The 14,193-nt window shown below is 41.6% G+C and overlaps 2 protein-coding genes and 2 non-coding genes across 4 annotated transcripts; 2 read left to right on the forward strand and 2 right to left on the reverse strand.

The window, feature by feature from the left end:
* Positions 1-198: 198 nt before the first annotated feature.
* LOC141644092 (N-glycosylase/DNA lyase OGG1) lies at positions 199-4,074 on the reverse strand. The gene is made up of 2 exons (XM_074453539.1): positions 3,769-4,074; positions 199-1,909 (listed from the first exon to the last, which is right to left on the reverse strand). The coding sequence occupies exon 2, from the start codon at positions 1,789-1,791 to the stop codon at positions 463-465; it is 1,329 nt and encodes a 442-aa protein (XP_074309640.1). The 5' UTR covers positions 1,792-1,909; positions 3,769-4,074; the 3' UTR covers positions 199-462.
* On the forward strand, positions 3,982-4,055 carry TRNAN-GUU (transfer RNA asparagine (anticodon GUU)). The gene has a single exon. It is a non-coding gene; the product is annotated as a tRNA-Asn (tRNA).
* A 1,979-nt stretch (positions 4,075-6,053) lies between the features above and the next one.
* On the forward strand, positions 6,054-6,127 carry TRNAN-GUU (transfer RNA asparagine (anticodon GUU)). Its single transcript has one exon. It is a non-coding gene; the product is annotated as a tRNA-Asn (tRNA).
* A 475-nt stretch (positions 6,128-6,602) lies between these two features.
* LOC141644093 (ureide permease 2-like) lies at positions 6,603-9,106 on the reverse strand. Its single transcript, XM_074453540.1, has 5 exons — positions 8,620-9,106; positions 8,320-8,458; positions 8,039-8,213; positions 7,819-7,954; positions 6,603-7,453 (listed from the first exon to the last, which is right to left on the reverse strand). Exons 1-5 carry the CDS (start codon positions 8,854-8,856, stop codon positions 6,923-6,925), a joined length of 1,218 nt encoding a protein of 405 aa, XP_074309641.1. The 5' UTR covers positions 8,857-9,106; the 3' UTR covers positions 6,603-6,922.
* Between the last annotated feature and the right edge of the window lie 5,087 nt (positions 9,107-14,193).

Below are 14,193 nucleotides of genomic sequence, written 5' to 3' on the forward strand. Positions count from 1 at the left end.
GATCTTGATATGAGTTACATTGTCTGAATTTGTCTGATAGCTGAACCTAGTTGATAAGAAGTCCTACTTCTGAATGGGAAAAGGTTGAAAAAATTACAATGCATTGAACCTATTTAATGATGCTAGTGGATTTTTCTCTTGATTGTCTTCATCTGTATTTTGACATGCATGGAGTATTGCTATGTTCACATCCAAAAATGACAGCCTGCATAAAACCGATTTTTTAGAATCACAAAAACTTCTTAAAGACAGTGTGTGTAAACACACAGTTCACCAACCATGTAATAAGATGAGGAATACATTAGTTTTCGCGGTTAAACTAAACTGCACAGAAGACTCGCCGTTTCAGAATTACTCCAGACTTCCAAATGATAAGGCCTTCGCATTTCACAGCTCAAGCCGAACATCTTCGTAACCAACTGAAGAACACTTGAATGAACTACCAAATGCTGCAATTTTTAATTACTGTTTCAATAACACAGTTTTCTTCTCCTTAACTGTAAGAACCTCTGGTGAAATGAGGGCCTTTTGAGAAGGTAATTCAGCAACAAAGAGAAGTGTTTGTGCCCAGCCAGCATATTTCCCATATCTTTCAACAAACGCTTCAGCAACACGAATGTGCAGCTTTGGTGACAGACGAACACCAGCCAACTCTGGTATGAGATCTCTTGTAGCAATCCGCCAAACATGCGTGTCTACAGGAACCGCATGATGCTGATCTAGAGAAAAAAGAGCTACACAAGCTGCCACCTTTGGACCGACACCTGACAGAGTAGACAACTCGCTTATGACCTCTTCTAGACCTTTATCACGCAGGGAAATAAGCCACTGATCACCTCCACCTGGTTTTGATTTCAAGGCTTTTATTGTGTCAACTATATATTTTGCTCTATAACCAAAACCCGCCTTCCTAAAATCCTCTTCAGAGACCATAGCTAGGCGTTCCAATGAGGGGAACTCGTAAAATTTAAAATCTTCAACTGTCCCTAAAAAATTGCCTAATGAAGAAATATAATCTACCATTTTAGTAATCCTCCCAATGTTATTGTTAGAAGAACACAAGAATTGAAGCAAGCACTCTAAGGGTTGTTGCCTAAGAACCCGCGCACCAGCCAAATGAGGTGCTAGTCGAGCAAACTTATCATCAGAAGCTGCAAAATTTTCCCACATGTCAGCCAAACAAATACCCGTGTTGAGAAAATCAAGCAAAGCCAACTTAGCATTATCACACTCAGATGATCTACTGGAAGTGGCATGAATATGGTAAGCAACATCGCCATTATCAAGGTGTTTTAATGATACTAAATGGGACTTGACGACACCCGTGTATTGAAGATGGCCTGTTTTCTTCCATCTGAAGGTCTGGCCTGTTGGGAAAGTTAACGGCAAGGACAACTCTGATTTGCCTAAATTAAGAGGTATCCACTCATTTGAACTTGGGTTTGGTATGTCTTGTGTTTTCAGGACTTGTGAGAGAGATTGTTTGGCTCTTTTCGAGGAGATAATTTCAGAGGCTTTAGGGAGGTGAGTAATGTCAAGAGTGAGTGGTGTTTTAGGTGGAGTTGGGTTAGGTGTGTCGTGTGTTTTCAGGATCTGTGAGAGAGATCGTTTGGCTCTTTTTGAGGAGAGAATTTCAGAGGCTTTAGGGAGGTGAGTAACGTCAAGAGCAAGTGGTGTTTTAGGTGGGGTTGGTGGTGTCAGCTGGGAAGTGGAAGAAGACGAAAAGAGTTTTCTTCCCTTCATGAGATTAGGTGTTGGAAGCGGGAGTGTTCTGGAAGTCAGACAGCGCATTCAACGGTAATTTGATGTGTTGATTGTTGTGTGAAACTGCTCAATCCTGATTCCGACTGCGTTTAATAGCCTCGTTCAAAGGGCAGCAGGATATTTCAAAATTGTATCTCCTTGAAATCTGCATTAACACTAGAATATTAGACGAAAGCAACATAATACTGCAGTTATAAAATAAAGGGTTCCATTGATAAGATATTTGAGTTTGACGGTATGTTTTCCACAATTAAATACAGTAACGGTCATTTGATTGCCTGTTTGAATACAAAAATTTAAAAATGCAAACTAGGAAGGAAGATAAATATTGTCAATTCATTTAGATACATATAATCAAAGGAGTGGCCAAATTTGTGAGGAAAAAATACTTCTTTAAGATGTCGAGATATTATGTGCCAACGTGAATTGGCAACGGGACCTAACAACATTACCCCAATAGCAACCTTACTCCTCTGTTGCTAACACAGAGAGCAACTACAAATAGCACAAAATGAAAATTACGTTGAGAATGGCTTCAAATGACTGCTACTAAGTATGCTTCTGTTTAAAATATGGTACATGACAAAGGCGGATCTTGTATACGACAAGTACGAAGTAATAATCTTTAGAGCTTGTTTGGATACAAATTTGGGAGGGAAGGGTAGGGGACGAGGAATTGATCTATCATGTTTTCATTCTAAATATTTCGTATGTTAGATGGCTTTAACTAAGTTGGTGGGAGAACAACGGATCTCCTTCCAGCCAAAAATGGGTTAGTTTCACTTACGGTAGATGATAATGGAGCTGGAGGCCTGGAACCCCTAAAACTCGAAACTTGGTTACCGAGGGATTGCAAACTGACACAAGGTGTGTTTCTGTGATCTACTTTAAACTCAAAAAAAAGACTATGATCACGTCTGATACGAGATCCAGATTTATATTAAACAGTTGCAGCAGCGGTAGCTGCAATGCAACCATTCGTCCAAAACCACAGACAAATCACCAGTTTTTCCAGGAGGGAACAACTAATCAGTTACTGCCTGGAGTTTTGCGGAAAACAAATACATCAGCTATTCTTCAACTTTTGAATCAAAGATGACAACTTTTATGACTAGAGTACAGACAACAGACATTCCTGAGCCGCACCCGTCGTGGTGGGAACACTGGAATATCACGTCATTCTTTACGTGGTTAGGCGACCCCACAGATTTCTATACAAATGACGGTTCTATACTCATATTCCTTAAATCCGGCTAATCACAAAATTTTAGAGCTTACAAGTACAACCCTATACTAAAAAAAGAAAATGGACCCCAAAATCTCGGACTTTTGGCTATGCCAGGGTTCAAACACGAGACATCTAGTTAAGCTAGAGCAACCCCTCCAGTTGAACTAAGTGCTCCGACACTAGCTAAATTCACATTATCCCAAGTTCATACATTACCCAATTTGCAAAACTCAGATTTCTAATTTGATGATAATGATTATTCATATTTTGATTGCTATAAAATGCTTGTTGAAGTTAAATCTTCCTAAAAGGGTACTCCTTTCCCTAATCATAGAACTTAATCCACCACTTTCTAAAAACATTCAGAAATTTAATTTGCACCATCTTAATACATACACCCTCCGTCCCAATTATATATTTACGGGTATTTTCAAAGGTAAACCAATGATTCGGACGAAGGAAGTATGATTAAATGATTGATATGAACAACAAAGACAACAATTTGAACCATGATAGTAACTAAAGCACTAACAGCAGACAAACTACTTAACAAACCATATGAATCCACATATTAAAGTATCAAACTTTGATGACATAAACCATTGGATGAGTATTGAAACTAATAAAGTAGTTCAATGCATACTTCCTCCGTCTCAACTGATTCTTTAAGTTTTTATTAATCTGTGACGGGTATTTTAATCAAAGGTAAAGAATCGCTTGAGACGGGAAACATTAAATTAAATAAACCCATTAGAAAGTGTACAGAAATTAAGTACCTAGATCATTGTAAAACACCCAAATCTTGATGAATCACAATTTTGTGATTTGGGTAATGAAATGTGTGGATTTTTTTCAAGGGTTTCATTCTCAACGGTTAGTCATCATCAGCCGTCCGATAGGCTTGAAAACGTGAGATTGTGACATGTGTCTACCAATAACTTGTGGTTGATATAAGGTAAATTGTTATAGGCATTTATGCATGTCAAAAAGCTGGAATAGCTCAGTTGGTTAGAGCGTGTGGCTGTTAACCACAAGGTCGGAGGTTCAAGCCCTCCTTCTAGCGCTTTTTGAATTTTTTCAGTCTAAATGATTCATATTAAACAGTAGCAGTTGCTTCAATGCAACCATTCTTCCAAGAGCACAGAAAGATCAGCAGGTTTCCCAGGAGTGAAAAAACTAATCAATTATTGCAGAGGTAGGTTTGCACAAGAGCTGAACTGCTGAAGTAGCATGAAATGCAAAAACATCAACAATTCTACAACTTTTGAGTCAAAGATGAAAACTTTCCCGGGTGGGCACGTGCCCACCATGAATTTTTCGGGATAAATTTTTTACACAAATTGTTGTGTGAGACCTTTTTACTCATAAGACTAGCCCATTAATCAAAAGTCCAAATAGATTACTCGATAAATTTGTATAAAAATATTTTATTTTGATAACCACAAATTTTAGATTGATAACTTGTATATTTAAATGTGTTAGTTTTTATAATTAAATGTCGAGTTGTTAAAATAAAATTAAAATATAAATAAAATTATATTTTATAATTGGACTTCTCTCCTTTTGGGCCAGTCCTATGCTATAGGACGGTCCTATAGGAGAGTTGCTGAATTTTTTATAAGTAACAGAAATAATCAATAGGTTTATGTGGTTCAGTTGGTAAGCTCTTTAGTTGACCGTGTAATGATTTCAAGGCCCATCTCGTTAGTAAGCTACAATTTATATGTAAAAAATGTTCCTCCCAGGGTTTGAACCCTTGACCTCGAGGTTACATACCACCTTCTCTACCATTGAACCACTTGTGTTTAGCATTTATTTAAATATTAGAATATAATATATCTTATCATAGGAGATATTATTTATTTTTATTTACAAAGTACATTTATTTCAAATTTAAATATTTCAGAAGAAAGTTCAAAATAAAATACTAATTTTTAAACTAAAAAAATTATTAAAATTAGTTATTTTTCTATTTTTTGGGAGGAAAAAAAATCAGTAATAAAAAAATGCGGTTTAAAATAAAAATAATGTATCGGGAAAAAATTTGTACCCCTTTCGATAAATTCTTGCGTCCGCCCCTAATAGGATCACTGGCAATTTCAAACCATTCCTTATGGTTATGGGGTTTCACGACCCCACGTTTTACATTCAACTAAATTCAGCTAATCTAAAAAACTTATAGCTTAGTAAGCTCACAATTCACAACCCTATACTAAAAAGGTTCAAATGATAAGAAACCTAACAATTACCCCATATTTTTCCAACTTCCGGCTCCGCCACTAACTAAATTCACATAATCCCAAGTACATACATACATCACAAATTAGCATTTGTGACGGATGGATAAAATCCGTCACAAGCTTGTAACGTCAGATAATAGGGCAAGTGGGAGGGGCATGTGGCCATGTGGGAAAGGTTGTGAGAGGTCACAAGCTTATAACTGTCACAAGCAAGACGGGTTGTACTACATACATTACCCAGTTTGCAAAACCCAGAATTCTAATTTGGTGATAATGATTCTTCAAACATACATACATACTTTGATTGCTATCTAATCATAGAATTTGATCCACCATTTTCTACACATGATTGATCTATGAACAACAAAGACAACAAATTTGAACCCATTATAGTAACTAAAGCAATACCAGCAGACAAACTATTCTATTCAGATATTAAAGTATCAAACTTTGCATACTCCCTCCGTCTCAATTAATTCTTTACGTTTGTAGTATTCATTTGTGACTGGTATTTTAATCAAAGTACAGAATTGGTTGACATGGAAAGTATTAAATAAACCCAATTAAGAGGTGTAGAGAAATTAAGTACCTAGATCATCATATAACACATTAACATCCAAATCTTGATGAATCACAACTCTATTCAGTTAATTAAGATTTGGGTAATGAAATGTGTGGAATTTTTTGAGGGTCTCATTCTCAACGGTTAGTCTTCATCAGCCGTCCGATCTGCTTGAGAACATGAGATTCTGACACGTGTATACTGATGTCTTTTATTAGTAGTATAATAAATAATTATAAACATTCATGTATGTCAAAAAGCTGGAATAGCTCAGTTGGTTAGAGCGTGTGGCTGTTAACCACAAGGTCGGAGGTTCAAGCCCTCCTTCTAGCGCTTTTTAACTTTTTCAGTTAAATTCAGTAAATAAAACTAGTCAGAATTTATGTGTAAATTTGATTTTTAATTAGTTTATCATTAACTTTGGCTACTTATCATGGCACGATTTTAGTTCATGTATAATGAATGTTCCGAAATAGATGTTTAGGTAGGTTACTTTTTTTCCCCTCTATTTTACACGAGTTCAAACTTGCAAAACGTAATGAGATATTGAGATGTGTGTCGATCAGACACGAACATAACTCAATACGAGTTTGAGTACACGAATAATAGTGTGCTCGGGATTGGCTTACAATCTAACATGCATATATATAATCTTTTCAATGTTATTGCCTGTATTGCATTTATTAGTCTAGATAAATCTTTTTACTTGGATCAATGTCAAAATCAGTATTAGGACTATTGTGTCAGATTTCTAAGGTTGAGGCCAAGATATCGAAACTGGTTAAATCGTAGCTAGGAAGTGCATCGCTTTCACATATCAATTCACGCATAGATTACGTCCTAAAATTCATTCGGATGACAATAAACTCAACTGTTTTCTGTATCATTCAAGATGGCATAATTCAAGCAAGAAAAATACATTCACTGAACACTGGTGACAAATTACATGCCCAGACATCAAATCCCGAAACTTGGGTAACTGGTAACTCCCACATTGTGCAGGAAGTTGCGACTTATCTAACTAACAATCATAATATTTTCATGGAGAATAATGAAATGCCTCTTGATTTAACATAATGTTTCCAGTGTTCAGCACTTCAGCAGCTAGGATGATATCGTCGTGATAAATTAGGAATTTCTGTGTCCTGACGATCCCATAAGAACTCCAACAGCTAAGATGAACATAGACAGCATGCTTACAAGTAGTACATATGTTGTTCTCGAGGATTTCCTGTACTCGCCGAATACTACTACTCCCCAGAAAGTGCTCACCAGTGGAAGTGCCTGAACAGCATCAGCAGCAGCATATCCTGCAGCCTGACCACCCATGAACTGAAGCCCATTTCCAAAACCACAAAGCAGGCCCGCTAAAAGAGCCCAGCCTCGCCCATTCCAGTCGCTAATGTATGCCTTAAATGATGATTTTGGTGAGTCTAGAACCGGGTGATATAGAAACAAGACATTCAAAATGATTGCAACCACAAAAGCCGAGACTGAAAAGTAGAAGAATGCTGTATATACAACCAAATGAGGAACCCCTTTCTTCAGTAACTTAAACTGGTCATTCGTAGCCACATTGAACAACGGCGAGAAGAGAGAAAAGCATAAACCAGCAAATATTGTTATTGTCATCCCGATCCATATATTTCTCCCAAATACCTGTTATTTGATCCGCGTATATTCAATATCACAAAAAAAAAAAAAAAAAAACAAGTTGTGTTAGTCCAGTGGTAGCCGGGTTAAACTTTGAAGCTTGCAGAAATGCAGGAGTTGAGAGGTCCCGGGTTCGACTACCAGCTGGGCGATAATCACTTGGCCACTGCAGCCCCCGAATGGGGTGGCTTACATGGTCCATGTGGTGGTGCGGGAATGCACGGGCCCGGGAGATTCAACCCTCTCGTCATCAAAAAAAAAAAAAAAAAACTTGCTTAAGACCGTCTATCAATAACTTTGGCCTGACCATAGTTATTGTTAGACCGTCTTTCAGAAAACTTACAACAACAAATTAAATGTGAATTACTGACCTTTATGGATCTCCTTTCCTCAAGTAAAATGAGGAATTTTGCGGTTCCAAACTTCGGATCCCTTGTATCATCTGTCTTTTCAATATCGATTTTTTCAGATAATCCATCAGAAACTGGAATGTCCTGATTTTTATCTCTGTAAAGAATGATCATGGAGGCATCATTATCATTAATCATCTAAGAAGTCGAACCAATAAAGGTCGAAATGAAGTTAAAATACCCTGATTCTTCTTCAAGATCACTAGGTAAACTTTTGAGTTTCGCTTTATTATCAGCAGCATTGGATTTATGTACAGCTGCGCCTAAGAATACCGCTATCAAGAAGCAACCGACCCCAGGGAACAGAATTTCCGCCTTATTTATTCTGTGATCAAGGAAATAATTTAATGTCGTCCCTGCATTACGAGTTTTAAACCAGTTAATGACTTTACCAGTTAAACTAGCTGACATGTACACTAATCATGTTTACTAAGTGAACGAGATTCATTACAAAATACAAACCTATTACAACAGTGATGCTAGAGCTAACCACCTCGACGACTGATAACCCGACTAAAGCCCAAGCATACTGTGTGGATAGATTTCCGACACTTAAAACAATACCTCCAGCCATTGCAAACAATACAGAGGGCCAATTGTCCTGTATATTCAGCTTTAACATGTTAATTAACCATTCCAGTAAGGGCGAGTTTGATGCTGACGAGATTTGAACCCAGGTCACGAGCACCACATTTCATGACTTTACCAACTAAGCTAGTTGACAACTTAAGTGTAATCCAGAATAATATATATAGTAATTACCTGAGAGAGTTGAGTTAAGAAATTAGGCATGCTAAGTTTGCTGTCACCAATTTGACCAAATGTTAAAGCAATAAGAATAGCAGCCAAGAGATTAGTGAAAGTGTAATCAAGATAAGTATGTTGAGGAAGGCGGCCACGCCTTTCGAGAGAGGCAATAACAGCAGGCCATGTTCCTAAGAAGAATAGAGATAGCAACATGCATATTATGGCTCCTCCTTTGCTTTCTACCACATACATCTTCTTCGGACAATGTCCCCCGAGACCGCTAAGGAATCAGTAGCGGAGCCAGGAATTTCTAGACTGTCGAGTCGTTTTTAGTTTCAAGCTCAATCAATAAAACGTCATGTGATTCTTGTTTACGGTTACTTGTGTGATAAATTTTGATAATTCTTGTTTAGAAGTCATTTGTAAGAAACATCGTTGGTCAATGGATTAGGAAAGTGTAAAGATGTGTTTTTGCATTTGTTTGAGTCGTGTTTGGTGGGTTGTCTTTAAATGACGGTCTTCATGGGGCGTTTTAATACGTGATTGTTTATTCCTAGACAACGACGTAACAAATTATTTATTTTCGCAACAATTCTTACGCACTCGTGTTAGTTGCGATCGTGTTAGAACTCGTTAAGTGTGGTTGCTGGTTATCGACTTAGCCGGTAATGTGATTAGTAATCTAGCATTTTTTATCTAGATATTTTAAGATATATTTACATTCAGTTTAGTATAAATGATTTCGTTAAGTTCGGGATTGTTTTGATTTGTTTCAATGGTGGAACAATACATGAATTCAATTAAGCGATTTCAATTTTATCACATAATTTTGTAGTCGAATTGGGTAGTTTTAATACCTTCAAAGGGGAAATTTAAAATCGAAATTTTGATAATTTACTTAACTATATTAACTTTTTAAATCATTCATATTCGTATACCGTTAAAAATATTATTTAAAACGATCATTCTCTTTATATAAAATGTTAAAATTACTCAAATACAAATTATAGTGTTCCGGGTGTAATTCCAGAGCAAGTATCGTTACCACCCGTGACTTGTAGAATAATGTCTTGAGTTGAACCCTTCTTGTCTTTATCGTTCCTCTCGGCCTCTCCTGCAACAATGAACGAACTGAGGGCTTGGCTTTGTGCCAAGCGTACTCACTCCGACGCTCAAGTCAGTAAACTTAAAGGATTAAGTTGTGTTACTTGGCTAGGTATGTATTGTAGAGAGATAAGGAAGATATTACCAGATGAATAGTGTATTTAGGTTTAGTTGTGGGATCCTTTCCTCAATGAAGGTTGAGGAGTATTTATAGGCTTTCACCTTTTGTCACGTAGTGGCCAAGTGGCCAAGTGGCTATCAGGTGGAAAGACCGTTCTACCCTCGGCCGATGGACCTATGGCAGGCCGGCCGAGGGTCCTGGATGTGAGTACGCGGATATGTGCCCCGGGCGCTAGTTGTCGGGCCGTGACCAGTGACAGCCGATGGGGTCATCGGCTAGGCCCACTAAGTCGTTGACTTCTTTGTGGATATCTTTGACCTTGCTCGGTGTGTTGACTTGGTCGGTGGTGCGAGAATATGCCCCATCAATTTGCCCCAGCGTAGTCTATGCCGTGGTATGGGCTCCGATGTATCTTGAGCATATATATTCTCGCACTAAGTAAATTTCGCAAATTTTTCTGTATCGGTGTCTTCTTGTGTATCGGCGGGGCTCTTGTTAGGCCGTACCATATGCCATATCCCCCCTCCACATGGATGCGTAAAGGGTATCCGATGTGGAAAAGAACATGACGCTGGCCGAGACCAGGGCTTAGAGTGCCGGTTGACTTTGATTGCCCCCGGCCGATGCTTCTTGGCTTGGTTCTTCGATAGCCGGCGGAGACTAGATACCTAGGAATTTGTGGGAGATGGACAGTCGAAGAGATGTGAATAGGCGTGTTGAAGACGCTTGGTCACTGTTGCATTGATTGACATTCAACTGTTGCGACGATTGACATCCCGCGGTTGCATGCTTGACACGTGTGTGGGTTCGTTGATTGGTTGACGCTTCATGGGCTGTGCCCTGATTGGTCCTTCTTCATGGGCTTTTCTCTATAAATAGGGCAGTTATTCCGTGATTTTGGCCTCCATTTTATTTTCGAAAATTTTCCCCAAAATCTTCATCTCTCCAAACTTTCAAGGGTTGTCTTTGTCTTCTTAATCTTCGGAAAATTTGATCCGGCGAGTGTTTTTCTTTTAAGGTAAACAAGCAAACTTTTTATTTTTTCTTGCTAGTAATTTTTGTGAATCATGTCTTCTCAACGATCTTTGGACCTAGTAAACCCGTGTCGGGGGGCCCTAGGTCTCCTTCTCTGAAGTTGATCCTCAAATTGCGGAGGAATGGGAGGATTCGACTCTTTTGGTGATCTTGGTGATGATTTTGGTGATGATGCGGAAAGGTCTCGTCTTAGTGAGGGGAGACGGTACGTCATGGATCACGGCTATGTCTGTAAGATCCACCTTGATCGTGCTTGGTCTTGTAAGCTTGCCCGTTGTTCCGGCGGGAAACTTCTCGAGGATCATTTTTTCTTTGGTAGGGGATACGAAATTGTTATCCCTGAGGAGGGTCAGCCGTATCCTCCCTCGGGTCAGTATCTTGGCGTATACTGCGGCATTTGGAGTACGGGCTCCGGTTTCCGCTGAATGGGTACGTTATGGCCATAATTAGAGCCATGAACGTTGTTGTTGCCCAACTGCACCCGCTGGCCATGAGGACCATAATTGGTTTTGTCTGGCTTTGTCTTTTTAAGGGAGAGGCTCCGACGGTGGATTTATTCCGCCGGCTTCATCATCTCAAACCGTCACTTTCTGGCCGTGTTGGATGGTACAGTGTACAAACGGAGCAGGGTTATGTCTCTGCCGACAAACCCTCTTCTTGCAAGGACTGGCAAGGTCGGTGGGTGTATGTTAAAGTGCCGGAGGACTATCCGCTGCCCCGCTCCTTCCAGCATCAGGTTAATTTGCGGTGTGAGACTAGGGCGGAGCATGACAGATGGGTCACTCGGAAGCATCTTAAAATGGATGCTGGCAGGGTCCTTCTTAAGGAGGATGAGAGGCTGGCAATGAGGCTCTTTGAGGTGGACAAGAGTGGGATGCCGAAAAGATGGATTCCCCCGACGCAGATCATTCTTCAGGATGAGCCGCTTTGCTATGTCGGCCTCATACCGGCCCTTGCACGGGGTGAGTGGGGTCGGTGTGAGGCCCACCGCCGCTCTCAATGTTTCTTTATTTTCGAACTTCCGATTCATTTCTTCTACTTGACTCTTGTTTTGTTTCTTTTGCAGACCACTTTGGACCGGACCTATCTGAGGATCTTCTTCGGAGAATGGGGCTGCACAAAGATAAAACCGTTGCTAACTTGCACCCCAAAGCTCTAGCCCATGACCGCAGGATGTCGCCGAATGACCTTATGGATCGGCGGCTGAAGGTCTTGAGCAAGGAGGAGGCGCAGGCGAGGGTTGTTAGCGGCGTGGTACGTCGGACGCGGAAAACAAGGTCTTCAGCGGCACCGGCGTCGACACCGGTTCCAACCCCCATCCCCTCCCCTAAGAAGGTGGAGATTGTTAATATTCCCGATGAGGGGGATTCTGACGCGGAGGGATCTCCCCTAATCCGTAAGAGGAAAGGGACAGCTTCTACCGCTGGCAAGGAAGTGCCTTCTTCGGTCAAGAAGGCCAAACATGGTACCTATCTAGCTTGTGGCTTAAATTTAGCCGAACCATTAGGTGTTTCTGATAAGTCGATGTTGATACTGATGTTTTAATTGAATTTCTGCAGACCAGCCGCAGTCGGCTATTGCTCACGTTGGGCAGCAGGCGGTGGGGTCCTCTGCACAGGTTGGTGATCAAGGCACCACCGTCAACCCTTCATCCCAGAAGGCTTTTGTCTCCCAGCCGCAGGCTAGTGGTCAAATTGTCACCATCGTCCCTTCATCCCAGAAGGCTTCCGTCTCCGAGCTTATAGAGGAGGGCACGAAGCTAATTAGGGAGCTGGCGAGGTGGAATGTGGTTACCGGTGCTCGTCTCATGGAGCAAGAGAAGGCCGTGGCTCGGGCTGTTCATGAGCGTAATGCCACTAAGCAGGTGGCTGCATCGGCGAAGTTGGGTCTCCTTAATGAGCAGAGGCTCAGGGTAGAAGCTGAGAAAGCGCTCTTGGCTGAGAGAAAACTTAGGGAGGACGCTGAAAAGGAGGTCCTTGCTGAGAGGGCTAAAGCCGAGGCTGCGGCTGCCGAAGCTGCGGAACTGCTGAGGAAATGTGAGCTCGCTCAGGGGCGCGCCGACCTCTACCTCAAGCAGAGGAACGAGTCCCGGGACCTGTTTAAGGCTCAGGCGGAGGTGGTTCGGGGCAGAGATGCCATCATCAAGCAAAAGGAGGCGGACATCGAGATGCTGCAAACCGACATGCTTCCCAAACTGTGCGCCAAGTTCCGGGATTTGGCCGAAGATGCTGCTAGGGAAGTTATCGGGGAGCTTTTCCCTCTTGATGGTTCCTTCCCGTGGGGCAGGTTCGACGCGTTGCTTGATGACAAGCTCGAGGCTAAGGAGAAAGCCGCGGTGGAGGAGGCCAAGGAGGCGGTGAAGGCAAAGATGGAGAGGGAGGCGGCCGCGGAGAAAGCAGCTCTTGCTGAGAGGGCTCGGGTGGCTAAGGAAGAAGCCGAAAGGATGAGGGCAGCTGAGGCTGCCGAAGCCAAGGCTGAGGCTGCTAGAATAGCTGCTGGGTTGCCCGCTGAAGAAGATGCGGCTTGATGAGAACAAGTTTACAGCAGATCTGTTTCAGCTCCTCACATGCTACCATGTGTTGCTTGATGAGAACAAGTTTACAGCAGACCTGCTTCGGCTGTCCGGGGGCCAGTTACTCAGCCCTTCCTCCCGTTATCTCTTTGTACGTGAACATAATAGTAGGTTTTTTTTGTACAACCTCGGTAGGTTGCGTTTCGGCTTATCCCTGTGGGGAGGGCCGTCGTCTGCATTCTTTTCACTTGTAACCTTGTAATTTATCTTCTAATAATAATTCGTTTCCTTCGCCTCCGGCCTGGCCGAGGTCTTTATCTCATCTTTGTCAGAGTTGTCTTCCTGTATTCCTAATTGAGCGCCCTTTTTGTTTTCGGATTGGCTTGGCCGGGGCCGTTTTAGAGTGCGTATCTCAACTGTGTTTCAACGCTTCCAAGACACTTCGTTTGTTTTTGCGAGTGTAGTGTGCGATGGCCGTTGCTGTCATGGTACCCGCCTGACGAGGGTGATTGCCGCTCTTGTCGGATTGACAGTGTGAGCCGGCGCTGGTTTCTTGACAGAGACTGCCGCTCTTGTCGGTGTGACAGTGTGAGCCGGCGTCTGTTTCTTGATAGCGTGTTACGTGGCGTCTACCACTTGGAGTGACTGCGACGGCATCAAACCTCTTGGGGTGACTGCCGTGGCGTCTACTACTTGGGGTGACTGCGACGGCGCTAATTTCTTGACAGAGAATGCCGCTCTTGTCGGTATGACAGTGTGAGCCGGCGTCTGTTTCTTGATAGCGTGTTACGTGGCGTCTACCACTTGGAGTGACTGC

The sequence above is a fragment of the Silene latifolia genome, chromosome 2 (assembly GCF_048544455.1).
Source record: "Silene latifolia isolate original U9 population chromosome 2, ASM4854445v1, whole genome shotgun sequence".
Classification (NCBI taxonomy): Eukaryota; Viridiplantae; Streptophyta; class Magnoliopsida; order Caryophyllales; family Caryophyllaceae; genus Silene; species Silene latifolia.